Source organism: Phocoena sinus, chromosome 1, assembly GCF_008692025.1.
Source record: "Phocoena sinus isolate mPhoSin1 chromosome 1, mPhoSin1.pri, whole genome shotgun sequence".
NCBI lineage: Eukaryota > Metazoa > Chordata > Mammalia > Artiodactyla > Phocoenidae > Phocoena > Phocoena sinus.
This window is the reverse complement of record NC_045763.1, coordinates 84,021,369-84,041,405: the sequence shown is the minus strand read 5'-3', so window position 1 is coordinate 84,041,405 and position 20,037 is coordinate 84,021,369. Positions and strand designations below refer to the sequence as shown.

The window sequence follows — 20,037 nt, the reverse complement described above, 5'->3', positions numbered from 1 at the left end:
GTTTTTGAAAGAATGTATGCTCTTTTGAAGTAGGTTATTAGGGTACAAAAAGTCTTTGTTATCTGAGGACAGTTGGTGCTGGAAAATGGCCATTTGTAGTTATTCCACTTAAAGGAGGGAAACAAATGGAGAAAAAGAAGACTTAATTGGGACCTTATTTTCAAATGTGGAAAAATGAAACTAAAATTGGAAAATAAGTTTATCATATATGTGTATGTATATGTGTGTATATATATATATGTGTGTGTGTATATATATTACATGTGCTAAAAGAAGTAAGAATTGGGACATTATCCTTTGAAGAAATGATTTGCCACCAAAAATTGTTAGAATCTGTTATCCTAGACTGCATTATATAAAGATTGAGGGTGAAGATTATATAAAGATTGAGAAGAATGTGACTGGAACCAGGGAGTTCAGTTAGGAGATTGTTAGAAATAATGGGCTAGATGAGGGTTAATAGTCTGATTTAAGGCAGAAGCTGGGGTGTGGTAGTCGTGGAATGTGCTTGTCACAGAAGAGGGGATGGCTGTTGAAGAAACATAGGACAGGGTGAATGTTAGGGATTAAGTTGAAGTTTGGAGTTGAACACGTGGACTTGAGTGTTGGTCTCTGGGTGGTGATGCAAGAGGATGACACCAACTCAGAGTGTGCAAACTAAGTAGAGGACTGAGTGTGAGATCCCAGGGACAGAAAGAAGATAGAGGAACCTGAAAAACACTAAAGAATTAGGGAGATGATCTGGAGAAAGATGTTATGGAATTTTAAAAGTGTCATAATCTAGGAAGTGATTGTCAGTGTTAAATGTCAATCTGATAGGTAATATGAATTAAAATGTTTAACAAAAGTGAGTCACCATGGGTTGAGTGAGGAAACGAAAGGCTTCTTTGGGCAGAGGGACAACCTGTCCTGAGTCTCAAAGGTCAGGTGGGCATTAACCGGGTTAGAGTGATAAAGGGTGCTTGTATGAGAACTCTGGATGTGAAGAACAGGAAGTGATTGATGAACATACTCACATGTAGAGAGGGCAAAGTGAGGCAGGAAGAGAAAATAAAAACCTTGTCAATAAAATATAGTCCATATACTTAAGAACTGCCTTCCCTACTTTTTATGTAGATTAACCATGTTTGCATGGTTCTCTTTTTTCTGTATTTCAAGCACTGAAAAAAAATGTAGATGGCTTCAAAATGGATAGCTTCTGTTGTGCCTCTTAAAAATGCTTAGTAACCAAATTTGTTTTAAAATAGATTGTTTGTAAGTGCAATTTAACTTAAGTTAGGGAAATTTGTGTCTGTAGATAGTAAAATTTCCATGCTTGGAAATAGCACCACAGTTCATTCAATTGTTGTCAGTAGCTATTGTGTGCAGTCAGGATGTCCTGGGGAAGGAGTGTGTCTGTTGATGTCCACATTCCAGAAACAGACTTGAAGAAAGTGGCCTCTCAGCTGCCTTATAGATCTTTTTTTCTTTGAGGTAAAGCAATCTTTTGAGTATTATTTCCCTCTAAGACTGTCTTTACTCTTGGAATTATTGTTACAATTTTACTTTTTTGTTGGATGAAATTTTAAAACTTACTTCGTTGTTGGGGAACTTACTCTGTTTCAGTAGGACTCCATGATGCTAGAAAACTTTAAAAATTGTGTTTTCTTTGGTGTAAGTTTAAGTTTTTAAATAAACCACCCCCCATCTTATTGTTGAGGCCATGTAAAAATATCATTGATAACCCAAATGAAAAATATTCAGTAACCTGGAAAGTTGATGTCAAATTGGAGCTTATTTAATTCTTTCATTGAATGGTAATTTTGTTTTCAAACCCTGGAAAGGCAAGGGGGAGGTAGAAACCATTTTTGAATGTCTATCTTGTGGCAATCTAAATGTTTTGGATACGCTGTCTACTTTCATGTTTTCAAAAAACTTAACAAATGTACACTTTTACTTCTATATTAAAGAGGAAAACTTAAAAACTATTGTATATTATGATCAGAAAGCTGTCAGGAATGTGATCATTTTGTCTTAACCTCCTAATTACCTTTAAAAAACAGTGGTAACCTGACTTGCTTCGGAGATCTTGCAACTGTCAGATGCATTTTGCAAACATACCAAACCATTAAAAGAGTACATATACAGAGTAATAACTTTAGATCAGGGAGGTATAATCTTATTTGTGCTGCTGCAGGTTTGAATGCATGAAATCTATCCACTTCCTATGCATAATAAGAATAAGCGCATTGGAATAAACTTGGAATCTTTTAACATCTCTTATTTTTTATTTTAAATGTAGAATTTACCTTTTAATAACTTTAAAAGAAGAATCCTTAGCTTTCCCCCATTCGTTCTAATAGTGATTTGTATTTCCTGTGTCTCCTCTTGTTTCCAAGCAGGAAGTTCAGTCTTACAAAATGTTTGCAATATGGTAAGAGAGATACAGCTTATTTGTGAAGTAGATGAAGGCATCGTAGCTCTCAGTAATTTATTGTGTACTTAGTATTTTCATCATTTAGAAGTGTTCTGGTAAATCTTATTTGTAATACAATTTAAAAGGACCATTTTTAAGGTTTTTCATGATTTGTATTTTGCCCTATATTTAAAAATTGGAAACAGAAAAGAAAAATAAGCTTTAATTATGCATCCAAAATTGTAGATGCCTCATGTTTTCTTTCTGTTTTGAAGCTTAATTTTTTAATAGGCAATTCATTCACGTGATTCATAGTGCAAACGGTATAAAAGAGTATTCAAACAGTGAAGTGTCTTTCTACCTTAGACCTTAGCCACCATTCCTTTCCCTAGATAAGCAACAGCTATTACTGGTTTTTTGTGTATCTTTTCAGAGACATTATACATATATAGAAGCAAACACAATACGTTCTCTTCTCTACACAAAGGGTAGCATTCTGTTCCTTGCTCATTGTTCTGAGTTATTTGTATATAAAAAGTCTTCTTCTTTTGTTGTTATTTGTTTTGTTTTTTCAAAGCTGTATGATAATCCATTATACTGGTGTACTATAATTAATTTAACCAGTTCACTACTAATAGATGTTTGGATTGTTTCCAGTTTTTTTTGGTTACAAACAGTGCTTCAATGAATAGCCCTGTATATTTCTAGGTGGGTAGTTACTGGAACAGAGCGTATATGCATTTATATTTTGTATATTGCTAAACGCCCTCTGTAGAGGTTCTGTCCTTCTCATAGCTGTGCTGAAGAAGCTGATTTCCTACCCCTTTGCCAACAAAGCTGGTTACCAAACTTTGTTATCCAATCTGATAGTAAAAACTGGTATCTCAGTATAGATTTGATTTGCCTTTGCCTCATTTTGAGTACAGTTGAGTATCTTTTAATATGTTGCAGAGTCATTTGCACATCCTTTTATGTGACTTGACTTTATTTTCTTGATAGTTGGTCTTTTTTTAGTATTGATTTATAGAAACTTCATATAAGTGAAATTAGCCCTTAATCTTTGATATAAGTTACAGATTTTCTTTAGTTCGTTTTTTTATCTTTTGATTTGCTTATGGTATTTTGTTTTATTTTGCATTTCTATCTCGATGTTTTATGTGCCTTTCGTATGCTTTTTGAGTATTAGGGAAGGATTTCCCTGCTTGGAGATTATAGTAGCATTCGCCACTGTTTTTTCTTCTAATGTTTTCATGGTGTTATTTATTAAATTTAAATCTTTGATACATTCTAGAGTATCTATGTTTCTAGCTAATTTATTGAATAATGCATATTTTCCCCATCGGTTTGAGATGCCCTCTTTATCATAAACACACTAAATTGTCACATATATTTATTTCTGGACCTTATTCTGTCCCCTTGATTTGTTTAGTTATGTGCCAGTACCATACTGTCTTCATTGTGGTTTTATAGTATGTTTTAGTGTCTGGTTGGGGTAGCTTCTCTTTCCATTACTCTTCTTGTTCAGGATTTTATTTTTCCATCAAGATGTTTGAATTGGCTTATCTAGTTCCAAAAAATACCTATTGGTATTTTGAGGGTGATTTGAGTTAAATATGTAAATTTATAAATTAATTTATAGTTAAGTTTATGAATGTATAAATTATAGTTAATTTATAATTAAATTTATAAATAAAATTAAGGAGAATTTATATACTTAGCATTTCTATCTGAGAATATGGTATGCATTTAAGTTCTTCAGGTTGTCTTTTTTTGTTTCTCAGAAGCAATGTGAAGTTTTCAGTTTATAAATCTTGTAGCTTTTGTTTTGTTTTTCTCCCTAAGGAATTTTCCCTGTGCAAATGGTGAAAATTTTCTTCCATTATATCTTTTAATATGGTGGTTTTCAGACTTTGGCTTTTGATTTATAACATCGAGTTAGTGAATTGTAACCAGCATTTTAAAATATGAAAGAGAATAGAAAAGAAAAATCAGAGTGTAACACTCATTGTATAAGACTTAAGGATATTTCAGAAACTTTGTAGGTGTTATGTAACTGATAACTATTATGTGTATATGGTATACTTCGTCATGATGTGATATGTATTTCTTACCGAAGGTTGTGGTAAAACTGTTTGAAAGTTGCTGTTCTAATAGGTTATATGTATGAAAGCTATTCACGTGTTTTCTTAAAGAGGTATAAATGTGCTCATGGTCGTGACTTAATAGGGAACCCAAGGGAGACAATTATTTAAACTTTAAGCAAAATCTTGATTTGATTTCGAAGGTCAGCTAGTAGAGGGGAGAGAGTGGAGACAGAGAGGCCACTTGGCAGGTTGGTAAATAGTCCAAACTAGAAGTAAAATATGGCCTTTGAACTAAGTCAGTGTCAACGGGAATGGAAAGAAAGAAAAAAAAGTTTGAGGCATTTTGGAAGCAAAACTAATGAGCTAAGGAATGTACGGAAGAGAGTAGGTTTGAGGGGCAGAGTAGATAGGAAGAGATGAGAGTTCAGTTTAATACATGTTGAGATTGCAGTGCTGGTGGGTAAAGATTGGGAAATAGGGGGAGGAGTGTATCAAACAGACCATCGAAAATATGGGTCTGGAGCTCAGAGGGTAAAACTAGACAGGTAGTTTAAGGATTCATTCCGTTAAAGGTATTGAAAGTGGATGAGATTCTCTGGGGGTAATGCATAGAGAAGAAGGCCAAGATGAGAACTGCCGGCTGAGTGGAAACAACTGTATGAAGCACAGATCAGATGTAGGATATGGGGGTGCTCATATTTACTAAATACCAAGCACTGTACCCTAGGTGATTTACATTTGTTTTCTCAGTTGTTCCTTTCAGTAACACGCCATTTTACGTATGGGGAAATTGAAGTTAGGTGATGTATCCAGAGTAACACAGGAAGTGGTAAGGGTCAGATTTAAACTCAGGTTTGAAACTCTGAAGCCTTGCATTTTCTAGTTGCTATAATGTATTGCTTCTAAGCAAAATGCTTCAAGATAGAAGGAAATGGTTAATATTTGTATTAATAATAGCTGACATAATATATTGAGGATGTACTTACTGTATGCCAGATGCTGTTAAGCTCTTTACATGGATTACCCATTAATCTTCACAGCAAATTATTATTATATCAACTCCCATTTTGCAGATAAGAAAGCTGGGACATAGAGTGATTTGTCCAAGGTTGCATATGTATGAAGTGATAGAGTTGTTCAGAGTTGCAGAACAGTGAAGTAGGATGAAAACTTAGAAGGAAAAAGACTTCCAAGTTTGACTAAAACAGTTGGAGGTTATTGTTGACAGTGTTGTTCAGTGGTATTGAGTGAAAATAACTTAACATTTATTGAGCATTTTCTATGTAACAAGCTCTGTTCTAAGTTCATTAAATCTTCACAGTGTTTCTCAAAATGCATATTATTATCCCCATTTTATAAATGAGGAAACTGAAGAACAGAGCAGTTAAGTTACTTAACCTCGTTAAGAGGCAGACTGGCTTTGGAACCCATCCTTTTAACCAGGGGTGCGCAAACTACTACCAGTGGGCCAAATCTGGCCTGCTGCCTGTTTCTGTAAATAAAGTTTTATCGGAAACAACTACTCTTATTTGTTTATGTTTGGCTACTTTATACAGAGTTGAATAGTTGCAACAGATTGTATAGCCTGAAAAGTCTAAAATATTCACTATCTTGCCCTTTACAGAAAATGTTTTCCAACCCCTGCTAACCATTAAACTGGATGAAAAGCCAAATCCTGGTGAATTGTCATTATCTATTTATAAAGTTTTAGTAGTAAAGAAATGCTGAATTAGATAGGATGGTAGCTTTAAGAAGAAATATGGTAAATTTAATTTTTTTCCTGTAGAAAAGATTTGGGTATGTTGTTAGTAGCACAAGAAAAGTCAGTTAGTAGGAGATAGTGAAGTTATGAGGGAGGAGTAATGGTGGTAAGGGTTTTGGAGAATGCGGGAGAGAATGGGAAGATTTATTATTGGAAAGGAGCCAAAGACTTTTCTTTGAAACACTGGACAGGAGCAAAAAAATGAAAGGATATTAGAAGTATAGAGCTGTTTTGAAGTAGAGGCAAGGGCCGTAATAGGAATTTTCATTAGATGGCTGTAACCTCATTTGAGTAGGGATGAAGATAACGATTGAAGATGGTTCAAATAATTGTCTTTTTGCTACTTAGAATTATTTCACTACTTACAGTTATCTCACAGTCATGTTTAGTGCTTTGAAAAATACATTTATAGGAAAAGAAGAATAATTATAGAATTTTGCAAAGTGTTATAAAGTATTTTTTTCTTTAAAAGTCTAACAGGTTAAAGTTGGGAAATAGGAGTAGGCTTTAACATTTTTGCTGGTATTACATTATAAATTACATTTAAAAGTCTACTTTCAAGTGCAGTTTTAAAAACAGCATTATTGAGGTATAATTGACTTAAAATAAACTGCACATATTTAAATTAAGGGTACAGTTTTGATCAATTTTGATATGCATAACTCTTGTGAAACCATCACAATCCAGGTAATGCATGTCCCTTTGTCATCCCTCCCTTCTGTGCCTCTCTGCCACCGCCTTCGGCAATATTTATATGTTGGTTTTTCATTTTCATTGTATTCAAAATACTTTCTAATTTCCCTTTTTCTTCTTTGATCCATGGTTTATTTAGAAGTGTGTTAGTTTTCTAATATTTGAGGATTCTTCCAGAGATTTTTATAATTTAATTCCATCTAGTCACAGAACATACTTTACCTGACTTGAATCCTTTTAAACCCATTGAGACTTGTTTTATGGCCCATAGTATGGTCCATCTTGGTAAATATTCAGTGTGTGTTTGAAAAGAACATGTATTTTGCTGTCATTGGGTAGAGTGTTCTTTAAATGTCGGTCTTGTCAAGGTGGCTGATAGTATTGTTGAAGACTTTCACATCCTTTACTGATTTTCTGTCTACATGTTCTGTCAATTGTTGAGAGAGGGTTTTTGAAATCTCTGGCTGTAGTTGTGAATTTGTCATTTCAGTTCTATTAGTTTTGCTTCATGCATTTTGAAGTTGTTTATTAGGTGCATAAATGTATAAGATGTGTCCTCTTGATGAATTGAATCCATCATTATAAAATGACCTTCTTTATCTCTGGTAGTTTCCTTTGCTTAGAAACCTTTGTGTGTTATTACGCAGTGGGCTTGGGGCAGTTGTAGAGCTCACCATGTTTGTTTCTTGTCTGTTAGGATTTTTGTTCTGTGTTGCCTGATAGCTAATGTCATGAAAACTGCTGTGTTGTATATTTTGTACAGATTTCTTTTAGTTGTTTCAGACATATAAGCCTGTTTTTCCATCTTGACCAGAGCAGAAATCAAAAAATATTTTAAAAATTATTTATGGCGGTTCTTAAGTTTTTCTTCTTGTTTGTATCAGGAATATTTGGAAGAATCTGATGAAAGGTATGGACCTTACCCACTCATATCTACAAAGGCAGTTTTAAAGTTTTTCTTCTTGTTTGTATCAGAGATATTTAGAACAATCTGATTAAAGGTGTGGACCTTACCCCCTCATATCTACAAAGGCGTGTAAAATCTTGGTTGTAATTTCATGAGGCTTCCAGGCTTAAGGTTTAATTCATCCCTGCTTAGGAATCCTGGCTTTCCAGGAAACATTTTCAACCCTAGTTGCACATCAGAATCACCTGGGAGAGCTTTTGAACGAATATATGTGCTTCACCAGGCCTCTGAAATCTGAATCTTTGGTGGTGGGACTCAGACTTTGTTTCTAAAGCTGCATAAGTAATTCTGATGTGCAGGCAAGCTTAAGAACAACTATGTTTTAAAACAAAGGATAGCTTCCTCTCCACTTGGTTTCTCTCCTTCCAGTTATTGGCAAGGATCCTAGGGAGGGTGGGTTACAGGGAGCCGGTGGCTCCTTAAACTCAATCTGAGTAGAATGAGTTACTTTAAAAAATTTACCTATTCAACCCTCAGATTTTGTCTCTGTAGGTTGTATCTGGGCTTTTAAGAAAGGTGCATACAGATGAAGTTGTGATAAGAAACCTTTTTCAGTTTTGTTTCATAATTTTAACAAAATGCAAAATGTTCGACTGTCCCTGTGATAAACAGACAGCTATGTATCAATTAAAATGAACCTCAGAGCCCAAGACCCTATAAGAAATAAGGGTATAAATAAATAGGAATTTAAAAATTTTAAAGCTTTGTGTGTTTTTAATTGGTATGCTTTGTATATAGGTTTTATGCTATGTCAAATGTATATGTGATTTCAAATATTGGTAATTTGTAGTGGAAAATGTACTTCATATTGACTTAAGTGACTTAAACAGTGCATTTAGCTGTTTTTAAAAAATGCCGTGAAGCAATAAGCAAGAGAAAAAAATACGGAGCACTCTTAATGAGAGAAGGTTGGTGTAACATGGACTGCGTGACTCAAGATCAATTGATTTCACATTGAGTCACTTTTTAGATGTGTCAAATTATGTAATGTGTGGAGCAGTCAGGTTGGAATGCTGGCTACTTTTATGCAAGGTGATTCTTTTGTATGATTTCTTTAATGAAGAACTTGAACATCATATTTATTTTGTGTATTAGGCTTTTCAGTTTCTGAATCTTCTAATGCTTCTAGTAGTAATGATGGATTTTTAAGGGATTAAATGACTTTGTATAAAACTAGTTTAAAGTATTTTCTCCTCATTAATTGTAACCAACTTTTCCCTAAAGCTGTGAACTTCACAGAAGTAAATGAAGAAAACAAAAATGATCTCTTCAGAGAAGTGTTTTCTTCCATTGAAACCTTGGCCTTTACCTTTGGAAATATGTAAGTAGAGGACTGTCATTTAAAGAAATTAGGGCCTAGATGTCTCATTGAGAGTATGTCACAATAATTCAGTACATACATGCAAAGTAAAGTATTAACTAGCATGAAATGTTATCACAACTTCAGAAAAGCTTTCTGTGTTGCTTTACTGGTGTATTTGGAGGTGTTTATAGCTGTTTAGAAGCAACATCCATTTGCAAGTGACTATGTGGTTTATGTGGATAGATTCCTAGCAGTTTATTTCTAAGGTTCTTGCTTTTAAAAAATTTAACCTAGATGACATGTTGAATGTAAAGCTTGTGACAGAGCAATGTCATGACTTGTTTATTTCCATTTCTTTTTTTTTTTAATTCCCCTGGATAGCCTGACAAACTTCCTCATGGGAGATGTAGGCAATGATTCATTATTGCGACTGCCTGTTTCCCGGGAAAGTAAGGTAGGCCAAGTTTGTATGAAAGCAAAGATTTTAATGTTTTTAACTTAATATTTTAATAATATCCTAATCTTAATCTCAGCATTAGTCTTTGATAGTTGTTTAGTTTAGCAAAAAAAAACAGCTCGGTTCATTTTAAATATGATAAATTATGGTCAGTTTCTGGACCAAAAATTTAATTGTACTTTTGAAGTGGAACCATCATTTAAAAAAAAAACGTAGCTGGTAATTTTATAGTGTCTTATGTAATGAACCTATATGTCTATGGTCCAAAATTTTAGTAAGTAATTCATAGCTGTTTTTCCTTCCTGACATTGTCGCAGATTTTAGGACTGGTAGAAAAATGATGCAAGAAGTAAAGAGGGTGTTAATCTTTTCACACATCCTACAGTTTGTTTGTTACCATGAAACACTTATTAACAGAACTGAAGGTCTGAATTCCCCCTGAGAGCATCCTTATAAGTATGTTAGAGAATTGGGGTTCTGATTCCTAACTGGAAGAAAAATTGCTATGAAATAAAAGCATTAGGAATGTATGTAGAATATTGCTTTAAAGATTTATACTAATTGTAGTAGTAATACTTTCATTTTACTAAAATGTTTTCACCAAATGCAAGATACTTAAACAAACTGCATTAGGGACATACGTTGATCATTTCCTGTTAAGGATTTCCGGAAAGGATTGGAATCCAAAAGGATTTCAACAAATATTTGGAAATGTACCAAGTACCTGTTATTATATCAAAATAATATAAAAACTACAGATCTTTCTTAAATAATACAAAATATGAATGACTATTTAAGGCATTTGTTACATGTACTACAGTCCTTAGAAAACAATTGTGACTACTTCTGAAGTCATCCATTTGGTGACTGAAGGACTAAAGGAGGATAGTGTAGAAACCATATCAGAATGATGAAGAATTTTAAGATCTTTAAATATTTTGCTGTTATTTATGATTTTTCCTCAATTTCATATTTTCAAGCTTGCTGCTAATTTAGAAGGTGTAAGAAAACATTATATCTGTGTAAAAGGGGTCTAAACAATTTAAATTTTAGGTGTAAATCATATCTCCTATTCGTGTACTTCTGTTGTGCACATGTATACTAATTCTTAATAGGATAATACTTTTTCCTTTTTGCAGTTTTTAATTTACCCTAGAAATTGAAATCTAAAAATCCATGATGATATACTACTAATAAAATTACTTCGTTCGATGAAGAGTTTTGAAAAATACCTTTTAAAATAATAATAAAATTAATAATAAATAATTTTTTAATATTTAAAAAAATAATGCCATTTATTTGAGTGCTTAGTAGATAACCATGCACTGTGCTAAACCTATATCATCTTAATCCTTAAAATAGTCTTATGAAGTAATGTTCTTATCCTTATTTTATAGAAGGGCAAACCAAAGTTAAACAAGTATAAATACATGGCTCAGTGTTATACAGCTACTAAGTGATAGAGCTTGACTTCAAACCCAGGTTTTACTTGATTCCTGTTGCATTGAATTCCTTCATACTCCGTATTGCCCAACTAAATATAAACTCTCACAATTTCGGTAGGTAACCTTTTCCTGCACTGTCCAATAAGGTAGCCACTTGTCACATGTAATTCATTAAATTAAAATTTTAATTCTCATTTAAGTTAGCCACTTTTCAAATGCTCATATAGCTACATGTAGCTATTAGCTACCTTACTGGACAGTGCAGATATAGAACATTTCCATCATCATAGAAAGTTCTGCACTAAGCTGTCCAATGGACCTTCAGAGACAGCTTATCATATAATGCAATGGTAAAAGATGGCTGAAAGAGAGAGGTCTTTGTCTTCTATTTAGATAGCAGTCTATTTAGATTGCTTCTATAACTTGCTGACTAATATTTTTGAGATCTGCAGAATTTAAAGTTTTGAATGGATTCATTAATGTTAACTAATGCTGTTAGTAAACAATGAGGTTATTCATTCTTGGACCTTGAGAACTGCTGTTGTAAAAAACTATATAATTCCTATTAAATGTTCTGGCATTTAAAGAGATTTCTCAGGTCCTTTGAGTTCTAAATGCTTGAAATTCTTTAGTAGGAATTATGTCAGAGTAACAAATTAGAGTGAAAAAATTTTGAAGCAAAGTTCTGTTATCTTCTGCTCTAATCTTAAATTTGTTTTCTTCCATGTTTTAAGTCTTTTGAAAATGTTTCTGTGGAATCAGTGGACTCATCCAGTGAAAAAGGTAATGCTTGAGGTACTTAAAACTTTAGTCAAACTTTTTACAGTTACTTCTGATAAATGTTTTGGATTACTTAATCTCTCCTTGCTTAGTAACCTGAAGTATTCATTTCAGACATAAAATGAATGATGTGTGAAGTTTTACATATAAAACTTAAGGAAAAAAACCTGCTAGAGTAGATAGATAATGTCATGATAGAGACTGATCAAGAATTATATAGGGCTTGTAACTTGATGAATAATAGAAATACATATTTATTAAAAAATATAATTTAAAACTATTTTCAGTTTAAACTGTGACCCTTTAATTATGAATTTGTCACATATTTTTTAACCAGTTTTCATTGAAGAACATCTTAGGATATGAATGCTTCTTTGTTTAGAGTTATGAGCTCATATTTAATGTATACTTACCTTGATATTTTTATTTTCAGGAAGTTTTTCTCCTATAGAATTAGACAGCATGCTGTTAAAGAACACTAACTCTATAGAATTGGCTTTGTCATATGCTAAAACATGGTTAAAATATACCAAGAACATAGTTTCATGGGTTGAAAAGAAGCTGAGCTTGGGTGAGTTGCCCTTTAGGGCATCTGATTAACTTTGGAACGTAAGAACTGAATTGTTTGTGATTCATGTTCTACAGACTATAAATAATATGATTCCAAATTAGTAGCTCTTTCATTGTAGTGCATAAAATCATTGCCCATTTTTCTCTTCTTAAAATAGGAAAGACTCTTCTTACAGTAAATATACTTATTGAACATTGATGTGGACCAACCACTAGATCTGGGGGCACCAAGACAGATAGTATACTGTCTTTGCCTTTAAAGAAGTCATACTCTAGTGGGTGAAAAGAAATGCAATCAGATAATATGGTTAAAGGAGACAAAAACAACAGTAGCTGTTGGATCAGAAGGCAGTGGGAACATATAAGGAACATCTTAATAGCTAATATTTTCCCAGTGTTTTACAGTTGACAAAATGCTTTCAACATCCATTATCTCATTTAATCCTTACCAAAACCCTGGGAAGTAGGCAAGACAAGATTATTATCCCCATTTTACAGTGGAGGCAAATGAGATGGGTTTTGCCTCAGGTCAGCAGATTTGCCTAAGATCATATAGTATAGGGTATGTATAGAATTTACCCAAAGCCTATGCTCTTTCTACTACATTATTTGCTTTTAATAGGGAATGCCCATCAGATTCACCTGAATAGCCTTAGAAATAGATAATACACAGGCCTAGGTCCCATTCCCCCAGAGAAGTGAGATCTAATCAAGTGCGTTTTGAAAGTTTCCCAGTTGGTTTTGCTGAGTACTACCAATTAAGAATCATAACTTCATATCATGTTGCAGATTAGTATTTGTGATCACTTTTTAATTGGGGGATTACAAATAATTTTAGAGTATGGAGGGGGGAAAAATAAGTTGAATTTACCTTCTGATGCCTTCTTTGACCTTTTCAGAATTGGAGTCCACTAGAAATATTGTCAAGTTGGCAGAGGCAACTAGAACTAACATTGGACTACAGGTAAGTGGTCAGTGAACTACTAGGGTCCTCTGTCAAGAGATTACTCAGATGAGCGCCTTGCAAAATCAGATTAAATTTTGTACTTAACATAGGAAAGAACTTACACGCTAAATAACCTTTTTACTGACAAAATAAAATCTTTTTAAACTTATAAGGATACCCATTATGAAGAAACTAGGAAATCCACAGTTTTATATGAATGTTGATTAACTTGTTAGCTACTAATTTTGCTAACGAGGTTTAGAATAACTTCGTTAATTTTCTTCAGTATTTTTCTCATATGGTCATATTTATGAATAGTCATTTTTCTGAAAAAAATCTAAGCTTAAAAATTTCTCTTTTTGAAGAAGTTTAGTGGGGGTGGGGAGGATCTAGAACTCTAGTACATTTCTATTGGAAAATTTACTTTTCAATTTTAAATTCTAGGAGTTTATGCCACTGCAGTCTTTATTTACCAATGCTCTTCTTAATGATATAGAGAGCAGTCACCTTTTACAACAAACAATTGCAGCTCTCCAAGCCAACAAATTTGTGCAGGTAAAAATTTATAAATACAATGTACTTTAAAAAAAAAAAAAACAGCAGTATGCCTTTAGAAAACAGCTTTTTTCTCTCTTTCTTTTTAAAAAAATACCCTTGCCAGCCTCTACTTGGGAGGAAAATGAAATGGAAAAACAAAGGAAAGAAATAAAAGAACTTTGGAAACAGGAACAAAATAAAATGTTAGTATTATAGTAGAGTTTCATCTATTTGTGAATATCTAAAAATCATCTGCAGTCTATAAGCATCTACCCTGGGAAGATGCATATCTTACTCTATAGATTATCTAAAATGCAGTCTTAACTATCTTGCTGAATATGCTAAAGAAACTTGTACATTAGGATTTTTCTTATTCTTTATTTAATACTCTTCTTTTTCTGTGTAGCTTGAAACAGAGACTGCTCTTAAAAAGGCAAAATTGTTGTGCATGCAACGTCAAGATGAATATGAAAAAGCAAAATCTTCCATGTTTCGTGCAGAAGAGGAACATCTGTGCTCAAGTGGTGGATTAGTAAAAAATCTCAACAGGCAGCTAGAAAAAAAGCGAAGACTGGAAGAAGAGGCTCTTCAAAAAGTAATCATCTTTTTTGTTATTTGTTATTATTGAATTAGCACTAATCTGCTAAGGCTTTGGTTCTCAAACTTTAACCCGCATCAGGACCACCTGGAAGGCTTGTTAAAACAGACTGCTGGGCCCCATCGCCAGAGTTTCTGATTCAGCAGGTCTAGGGTTGGCCCCAGACAACCTGCATTTCTAAGTGCCCATGTGCTGCTGCTGCCGGGGATCCACACTTTGAGAACCACTATGCTAAGAGATTTTTGCTTATCTTTTGAATTTTGGGGGTTGTTTGTGAAAGATATATCTTAATATTTTTTACTTGATTGTTCAGAAAGTTCACCATTTAGGCAACTGTGTGTATATGCGTACTTATTCTAATACCTGGTAGCAAGACTAGGCTGAAGCTTTGTATTATTTATGAAATATAATTGATAAATTCTGTAAGAAGATTATATAGGAAATGGTAAATATAAATAGAAAAGGCTATTAAATAGAAGTGGATGTTGATTTTATAGACAAACAGGGTACTAATTGTAAATCATACTTGACTATTGATAAAAGACAAGTGTCCTTGAATTGCTGACCAAAACAGAATATTTCTTTTTAAAAATATTCTACTTAAAATATAGAATATTTCAGAACTTTCATGCATAAGCCTTTTCAATTATTTAAATCGAGCCGTACTAGAGTAAGCATTTGTTTTAAAATATAGATTCAGTGAACCAGTGTCACTTTTTTCTCTGATACTCCTGAAGGTAGAAGAAGCAAATGAACTCTACAAAGTTTGTGTGACAAATGTTGAAGAAAGACGAAATGATCTAGAAAATACCAAAAGAGAAATTTTAACACAACTCCGGAAACTCGTTTTCCAGTGTGATCTTACCCTTAAAGCTGTAAGTAATTTCTTCAGTATTTTAAAGAGGAAAAAATAATCTGTATATCAGAAGAAGGGAGAGGAATGCTTGATGAGTCATGATTCTTACGGGATTTAATTTCTGAGATTAATGGAAAGTTTAGACTTTAAAAGTCGACTCTCAGTTTTTAATACTGGTACGTGGTTTGAGTTTCATTTTTTTTTATCTGGCTATCCACTCCATGGATTGATGATTTGTTCTGTTAAAACTGAAGTCTGAGAGTTTGAAATTGCCTCTATGCCACTGTCTTTCTTGGCTTGGTTGACAAAATGGATTTAATCCCTGGAACTTCTATAAGCAGTATGAGATCTTTCTTCAAAATTTGAGTAAACTAATAAATATTGAAATTGAATCCAATGGTTTATTTGAAGACGAAGCATCCTGTTCTCAAGTGTTTTCATTTGCCTCTTTACCATGGTTTTTATTTTTAAAAGTATGTGCAAAATACAGTCAGCCCTCTGTATCCACGGGTTCTACATCAGTGGATTCAAGCAACCATGGATTGAGAATATTTAGGGAGAACAATTTTCCAGAAACTTCCAAACAGCAAAACTTGAATTTGTCCTGCGCTGGTAACTATTTACATAGCATTTACATTGTATTTACAGCTATTTACATAGCAGTTACATTGCATTAGGTATTATAAATAACCTAGAGATGACTTAAAGTATGCAGGAGTTTGTGCATAATATATATGCAAATGCTATGCTATTTTATATAAGGGGCTTGCACATCCGTGGATTTTGGTATTCATGGGTGGTCCTGGAAACAATTCCCCTCAGATACTGAGGAATGACTGTACCTTTTCTCCGTGTACATTTCACGAGTTTTAACACGTATATAAATTTGTGTAACCACTGCTGTCACAGTCAGGATTCAGAACAATTCCATCACTCCAAAAAACTTTCCACATGCTGACCCTTTGTAGTCAAACTCTCCACCCATCCCTTATCCCTGGCAAGTATTGATCTGTTCTCCATCTCTGTAGTTTGGTCTTTTCCACAATGCCATATAAATGCAATCATAGTATGTAACTTTTGGAGATTGGCTTCTTTACTCAGCATAATGCTTTTGAGATTCATCAATGTTATGCATGTATCAATAGTTCATTTCGTTTTATTGCTGAGTTGTAGTCCACTATATGAATGTACCACAGTGTTTATCCATTCACCTGTTGGACAATTGCATTGTTTCCAGTTTGGGGTGATTAGGAATAGAGCTACTATGAATACTTATTTACAGTTTTTTGTGTGACTATAAGTTTTCACATTTCTGGGGTGAATACCTAGGAGTGAGATTAATGGGTGGTATGGTAAACGTCTGTTTAACTTTATAAGCAATTGCCAAACTGTTTTCCAGAGTAGCCATAACATTTTTCATTCTAACCAGCAATGTGTGAGAGTTCCAGTTGTTCTGCATCCTTGACAACACTTGTCAGTTGTTGTTTTTATATTTCGCTGTTCTTAGGTAGTGGTTTTAATTTGTGTTTTTTAGAATGACTTAATGATATTGAGCGTCTTTTAAGGGGCTTGTTTGCAATCTGTGTTTTGCCTGTTCTTTTGGATTGAGTTGTTTGTTTTCTTATTGTTGAGCTGGCATATATTGTCTTCCAGTCTGAAGCATATCTTTATTCTTTCAGCAGTGTCTTTCAGGGAGCAGAAAGTTTTAAGAAATTAAGTCTAACTTAATTTCTTCCTTTATGGGTCATGCTTTTGGTATTATATCTAAGAGTGCTTCATCTAACCCAAGATCGCAGGGACTTCTATGTTTTCTACTAAAACTTTATAGTTTGACATTGAGAAATGATCCATTTTAAGTTAATTTTTTAAGAAGGTGTGAAGTATAGGTTGAAATTCATTTTTTGCATATGGATGTTGTATTAAAATTATACCCACGGGACTTTAATTTATAGAGGTGACTGAATGTTGACATGGAGAGGTCAATGTCATTGAAAAATGAATTACTTAGATTTCCTGAGAGAAGGGAACACACTATGCCACAAAGGTGGTACACCATAAAGGTACCAGGTTTGGTGAAGCAGAAGCAGGAGTGAGGGGAGAGTTGAGTATAAAGCCTTTATTGGGGTTTCCCCTTTCTGGGGAAAGGCAAGGTAGGACAGGATAAGCAATAAAGGATTGGTTCGTTTGTGTAATTTCAGTGGGCTTTAGGGAATAGGGATGGCCTGCAATTGCTTGGTACCTGGCCCTGGGATGAGTTAGGGTAAGGGGAAATATTGGCTTGGTGTGTGAGAGTTAGATAGAGATGGTTGGAGTTGCATATGAAAGACATGCATGTTCCCCGGCTAAGAATTGGCTAGCATTGGGAGGAGCAGTCTCTCCCCAGCCAGCAAGCTTTGTAAGATATTAAAACATCATAAAATACGGAAAATTTAAAAAAAACATGATTAATACAGATGTCCACTTGTTCCAGTACTGTTTGTTGAAGACACTGTGCCATCGCCATTGAATTGCCTTTGCATCTTTGTCAAAAATCAATTGACCATGTTTTTGTAGTTCAATTTCTAGTTTCTCTATTTTGTTCCATGGATATATATATATATGTGTCTATTGTTTTGTCAGAACACTACTAGGTTGATTACTGGTGTTGTCTAGCAAGTCTTAAAATCAGGTACTTTGAGTCTTCCAACTTTATTCTTTTCAGAATCATTTTGAGTGTTTCAGATCCTTTGACTTTCATAAAAATGTTAGAATCAGCTTGTCTGTATCTACAAAAAAATCTTGCTAACATTTTGATTGGAATTGTGTTCAGTCTTAATCAGATTAGGGAGAATTGACTATATATATAGCATCTTAACTATGAGTTTCCAATCCATGAACACAGTATGTGTCTCCCATTTATTTAGGTAAATGATAGTTTTAATCAGCATTTTGTAGTTTTTAACATGTAAGTCTTTCCCGTGTTATATTAGATTTAAGCTTATGTATGTAAGTGTTTATTTGGGGGTCTGCTGTGAATGTGATTGATATAAATAAATACATACATGATTTATGTGTACATGTGTATATGTATCTATGCATACATACATACACACACTTATTTAATTTCAAATTCACTTATTCATTGTTAGTGTTGAGAAATACAAATGATTTTTGTATGTTGATTTTGTATCTTGCAACCTTGCTATAAACTCACTTATTAGTTCTAGGAACGTTTTTTGCAGAATCATTGGGGTTTTCCCTGTCTGCAAAGAGGGACAGTTTTCTTTCTTTCTTTCAAACTATTCCTTTTTTTCTTTTTTCTTATTGCACTGGCTGGGACTTAACAGTTCATTGTTGAATAGGAGTGTGAGAAAAGACATCTTTGCCTTATTCTTGATCTTAGGAAGAAAACAGTCTCTCACCATTAAACATGATGATAGCTGTAAGTTTTTTTAAAGATACCTTTTATCATGTTAAAGAATTTCCCCTTTTTCTGGTTTGCTGAGAATTTATCATGAAGATCTTGGATCTTATCAAATGAGGGTTTTTTTGCATCATTTGACTGATGTGATAATATAATTTTTCTTCAGTCTCTTAATAAGATGGATTACATTTGATATTTGAGTGTTCATCTAGCCTTGCGTTCTTGGGATAAGCTGCTCTTGGTTATGATGCATTGTTCCTTTTCTATATTGCTGGATTCAATTTGCTAATATTTTGTTGAGTATTTTTTTTCTTCTCTGTTAATGAAAGATACTGGCATTATGTTTTTGTTTTGTTTAGTTTTTTTCTTATACTGCCTTTGTCTGGTTTTGGAGTCAGGGTAATTTTGGCCTCATAAAATAAGTTGGGAAATGCTCCTTCCTATTCTATTTTCTGGAAGAGATTGTGTAGAATTGGTGTTATTTCTTTAAATGTTTGGTGGCATTCCCTGGTGAAAGCATCTGGGCTTGGAGTTTTCATTTTTGGAAGATCTTTCACTATGTATTCAATTTCTTTTGATATAAGCCTATTTGAGTTAGTTATTTTTTTTTAGGTGAATTTTGGTATTTTGTGGAATTAGGTCCCTCCCTTTCATCTAAGTTGTTGTATTTATGTGTGTAGAGTTGTTCATAACTCTTATCCTTTCAGTGCCTCAGTGGGCTGTAGTGATATCCTTTCTTTCATTCCTGACTTTGGTAATTTGTGCCTTCTCCTTCACTTCCTCTCTCTCTGGTTAGTCTGGCTACAAGTTTATAAATTTCATCGATCTTTTCTGAGAAACAGCTTTAGATTTCATTGGTTTTTCTCTAGTTGTCTTTGTAAATTTTTATTTCTGCGTTTTATTGTTTCTGTTTGCTTTGTGTTTATTTTTCTATTCTTTTTAGTTTCTTAAAGGTAGAAGCTTAGGTTTCATCAAGACCTCTGCCTGTTTAATACAAATATTTAATGATTTAAATTTCCCTCTAAGCACTACTTATCTACATCCCACAAATTTTGAATTTGTACTTCCCATTTTTATACAGTTCAAAATATTTTCTAATTTCCCTTGAAACTTCATATTTTACCTGTGGATATTGTAGAAGCTTGTTATTTAATTTCTAATTATTTGAGGATTTTCTGGATATCTTCCTGATATTGATTTCTAGTTTAATTCTGTTATGGTGAAAGAAATACTTTGTATGA

At 33.5% G+C, this 20,037-nt stretch overlaps 1 protein-coding gene across 1 annotated transcript in view; it reads left to right on the top strand.

Moving 5' to 3' along the window:
* ARHGAP29 (Rho GTPase activating protein 29) overlaps positions 1–20,037 on the top strand; it is a 64,606-nt gene that overhangs the window by 19,998 nt on the left and 24,571 nt on the right. The window contains 10 exon segments of the mRNA XM_032632941.1: positions 9,126–9,222; positions 9,586–9,658; positions 11,841–11,889; positions 12,320–12,457; positions 13,356–13,420; positions 13,847–13,957; positions 14,064–14,076; positions 14,079–14,143; positions 14,346–14,534; positions 15,275–15,412. Of these exon segments, the coding sequence (XP_032488832.1) occupies positions 9,126–9,222; positions 9,586–9,658; positions 11,841–11,889; positions 12,320–12,457; positions 13,356–13,420; positions 13,847–13,957; positions 14,064–14,076; positions 14,079–14,143; positions 14,346–14,534; positions 15,275–15,412 (938 nt within the window).